Source organism: Diadema antillarum, unplaced genomic scaffold (genome assembly GCF_040938485.1).
Source record: "Diadema antillarum isolate AM-2024a unplaced genomic scaffold, OU_Dant_1.0 scf00000131, whole genome shotgun sequence".
Lineage (NCBI taxonomy): Eukaryota > Metazoa > Echinodermata > Echinoidea > Diadematoida > Diadematidae > Diadema > Diadema antillarum.
The window spans coordinates 2,938,966-2,943,085 of record NW_027271020.1 but is presented as its reverse complement, the minus strand read 5'-3'; the positions used below and the strand labels follow the sequence as shown (position 1 = coordinate 2,943,085).

The window sequence follows — 4,120 nt, the reverse complement described above, 5'->3', positions numbered from 1 at the left end:
ATAGCGGGATAATTGGCGAACTAGCGCGCTATTTGATAATGTGAAAACGCGTCAAGGAATTAGCGCGATGCATCCCATCATGCCTAGCGTGTGTGACCCGATCGATCGAGGCAAACTGCACACAAAGCATGAGAAATTTTTGAAAGTGCACACATTACTGATGCTGTTTGCACATGCTCAGCTGTCGAATTAGCTCGAAAAAATTTCGGGCTAATTCTCTTCGGGCTGATGTGAATAAGAAATGAAATAACGCGCTAATTCGGAATCGCGAAAAATATCTCGAGCTTGGATTTGTATCGGGTTGATGTGAAAACGCCTAATGTCTACACTAGCAAAGCGCACTCAACCAGTTGTTACAAACGCGTCACGCGCTTCTATAGGCACTCTCAGTCCTGTACTGTGCAAGGTTGGTTGAGAGGAAAGAAGTAGGAATACTCCACTGGCCTCTTCCATTGATACCAAATTATGTTGACAGATGCCATGTATGACTGAGCGCATTAACTTTTGAGACAACAATGATAAATTCCACATTTGAGTGTCACATTAATGAACAATGAAAGTCTCACTGATTGGATGAGATCTGTCAATGGTAGTGCAAACATAAACACTGCGGCCCGTACGAATGCAGGTTTGTGTTCAGGGTTTGTGTTTAGGTTTCTCTCAAGATTGACATTAATGGTCCATAACCTTGGACATGGCCACTAGTTCGATTACTTCGTCACTCCCGCAAAAACCAACCCCACAACCCCCAAAAGTCCATTTTCTCTGTTCATATTCATCACATACCTTGCAGCGATAAACCATGTCTTGAATATGAAGAGAGAAAAGTGGATGATGGGTTAGCCTTTGTGAAAGTGACCAAGTTATCGACAACGTGGTCATGTTGGAGATTATGGGACCATACATTGTAAACACAATCCTGCAGTCGTCAGGCTGGCCTGTTAATTTGACCACTTCCATTGACAGATCTCATGCATTCAGTAAGACAGTCATTGTTCCTTCACGATGACACTCACTACCTGGAAAAAGTGCAATTTGCCATCAATGGAAAGAAGAAGAGTTACCTTTACTTCACAACTAACATTGCGCGCTCGATAGCTGACAATTATGAAATGCAGCCCTTCAAAGTTGGATTTTTTCTCTTCTCTGTATAACCATAAGGGTATAAAGCTGGCCATGGTCTGCCGAGTGATGGCAGCATACCATGCAAATTGATTTGGAGAGGCTCTCGCGTCACGATATCGTACCAAGCGATAAGAAAACAAAGAGTCGTGTCTCCATAAAAGGGGCATTCCAGACAATTTTCATAATTTTACCACTTGGAGTACATAATTGAGGGGGTCGGTGCAATATAGTGCTAACCCACACTTTTGTCAAAATTGAGTTACATGCATTTTCATAATCCTTATCCTTCATTCTAACCTCCGTGAAAATATCACATTTGAATTCAACCAATAAGATGGTAAAAAATGCATGCATTCATATTTTATTAATGTACGATGTATGGACTTTCCAAAAATTCAACAGCTATTATCTCAAAATGACTATTGTGTGGGTTAGCACTATATTGCACCGACCCCCTCAATTCAACAGCTCCCATATATAGATTTGTGGAATCTATTGTGGTCCTTGAGTACAAAATTCTATGCTCTGAAAACCCCCAAAATGTTACACTGAACAGAGATGATGACATACAGCCTCATATATTTCTGAAATGTAGAAATGTAATACAACTGCAATACCACGTGTTTGATAAGTTAACGTGTAGAATTCATACATGCTTTCGTTTTTTGTTCTGCTTCGTTGAGCACCTAATAATGCATTCTTATAGTTAGGCTGCCATGTAATCATCCTTGTTCATTGTCGGTGATTGTGATTTACTATGAATTTTGAAAATATTCTTATTCCTCATCTCAATCACTCTAACTTCTGAAACTCTGTAACCTTTATAACCAAATCACAGTTGTTCATAATGTATGTCAAAGTCTGAAAATCATCAGAAGGTCTCCTTTAATAACCCACTTAAAAATGCGGTTATACAGACATTACACAGACAGGGCACAGTACCCACGATCCATTGACACAATTCATTGATTGCTGTTGAATAATCTTATCATAAATGGGATGGGCTATTTCTAGATCGCTCTGTTCTGCATTTCAGCTCTGTGAATTGGCTATTGTATTGCAAACAGCGTCCATGACACCTCATTCTCTTGGCTGGGATTAAGTCATGAAGACGAGAGTCCAAATTCTTTGCAATGCTCTTGGCAAATTTCGCACAAAGGGAGATGCGATCCACTGCATTATCATATTTCGTATCGTGTTTGTTTATTTTTTTCTTGTGATATGACATTAATGTAAAGTCAAAGATGAAAATAAACGTACTGGAACTTCCCCAATGAGTTTGGTTTCGAGAGTAAGATTGGTGCAGTTTCAGTAATTCATTTCAATTCAATGCAATGACGGTCTATAAAGAATCTGTGTAACTTAAACCGACATGACACGAAGTAGAATGGGCACACACACACACACACACACACACACACACACACACAAAGAAAAACAAAGACTTGTAATGAGATATCCGTAACCCTTTGCATCATTGTCTTTTACTGTAGTTCAATAGTGTGAATGGGCATTATAAATTTTCGTACTTCTTGAATCCATTCTGAAGACTATTTATAGTAGTCTTAATGTTATCAGCGTCAAACTGATGAGCAAAGTTCAAGAATGAGTGTGTTGTTGATGTCATGTGGCAATAGCGTAAGTGATGGGCTTCAAAGTCTCCATTACGATAGGATTATTCAGGGTCATCAGATTCAGCCAGAACTGATCATGTCGCGAAAGAGTTTAGAATTTCAAATCTGTATCTTTACTGTAGAGGGTCATTGTTAATTAACGATCCCCGGACACGATGGCTGAAAGTCTAAATAGTGGGCAGGAGACGCTGGAAGATTGGACTGATCTCGACATGAACAGTGTACTAGGCCTTCATCGGCGATCTTGTAGTGGTGGGGCAGGAGCTGGCTTGGACAATAAAGCGTTCGAAGGCGATACAGCTACTCACGAAGTAGACACACAGAACACCACCAGTGCACTGCAACAGAATGACAAATCGCTACAACGTAAGGACATGCTGTTGAAGCAAAGGGGCATCTGGTTTACTGTCTTGTCAGCCCTCGTCATAGCCTTTTCTGGCATGACCGTCAAGCAGCTGGAGGGATCAGTGTCAGCAAATGAGATATCTTTCACCCGCTTTGCCATCCAGCTTATAATTTGTGTTCCTATCATAGTATTTCAAAGACCATCCTTCAAATATTCACGAGCGGCTTACATCGTCCTACTCTTGCGCTCCATCCTCGGGTCCACCAACACAATTGTCGTTTTCTACACGTACCAAATCATGCCTGTGGCCAACGCGAAGGCGATACAATACTGCAGTCCCTTGTTCACTGGTCTCTTAGGTTGGCTGCTCTTAAAGGAGAAGTTTTCGATTCTGGACGCCGTCTTAGGCCTCGTTATGCTAACAGGAGTGTTTCTGGTGGCGCAGCCCACTTTCCTTTTTGACCTCTCGGAGCAGGAGGATTCTGAGTCAAGTTCCAGCGTCCTGGGCGCCTTGCTAAGTCTCTTGGCAGCCTTCTTTAACTCCGTCATCATCATCATCTTGCGGAAACTCGGCTTGTACGGCATGACTCCCATGGTCATGCTCACCCTCTACTCCTCATTCGGCGTGTGCTTCACCGCAGTAGTGACTTCCTCTACCAACCAATGGTCTCTCCCTGGATGCGGCTTGGATCGCATCTCAATCATATTGAACGGCATTTGCAATTTCCTCTCACAGGTTTTAGTCTTCATAGCCCTAAAATCTCAGCGGGCTGCGAACGTGGCGTTAATCCATTCGAGTGACGTCATGTTTGCGTTTGTCTTTGAATACTTTCTTTTTGGTACCGTCCCCAATTACATCACAATTGTAGGAACTGCTTTGATTGTGACAGGGTTCATTGGCATTACTGGAAAAAAGTCACCTCCCACAAAAAAGATGCTTTCTGACGACAAATCGGACAAGTGTAGCGTCGCCGCAAGTGAGAGTGGTGTGAGCTCAAGCAATGTGCGAATGTAA

General features: G+C 42.1%; 1 protein-coding gene across 1 annotated transcript; it reads left to right on the top strand.

Annotated features, from left to right (window-relative positions):
* The first annotated feature begins 2,914 nt into the window (after window positions 1-2,914).
* On the top strand, window positions 2,915-4,120 carry LOC139720669 (solute carrier family 35 member G1-like). Its single transcript, XM_071632025.1, has one exon. It carries the CDS (start codon window positions 2,915-2,917, stop codon window positions 4,118-4,120), a length of 1,206 nt encoding a protein of 401 aa, XP_071488126.1.

What these genes read in the sequence shown, in the direction of transcription:
- LOC139720669 (XM_071632025.1), top strand. Translation starts at nt 2,915, where the DNA reads ATGGCTGAAAGTCTAAATAGTGGGCAGGAGACGCTGGAAGATTGGACT.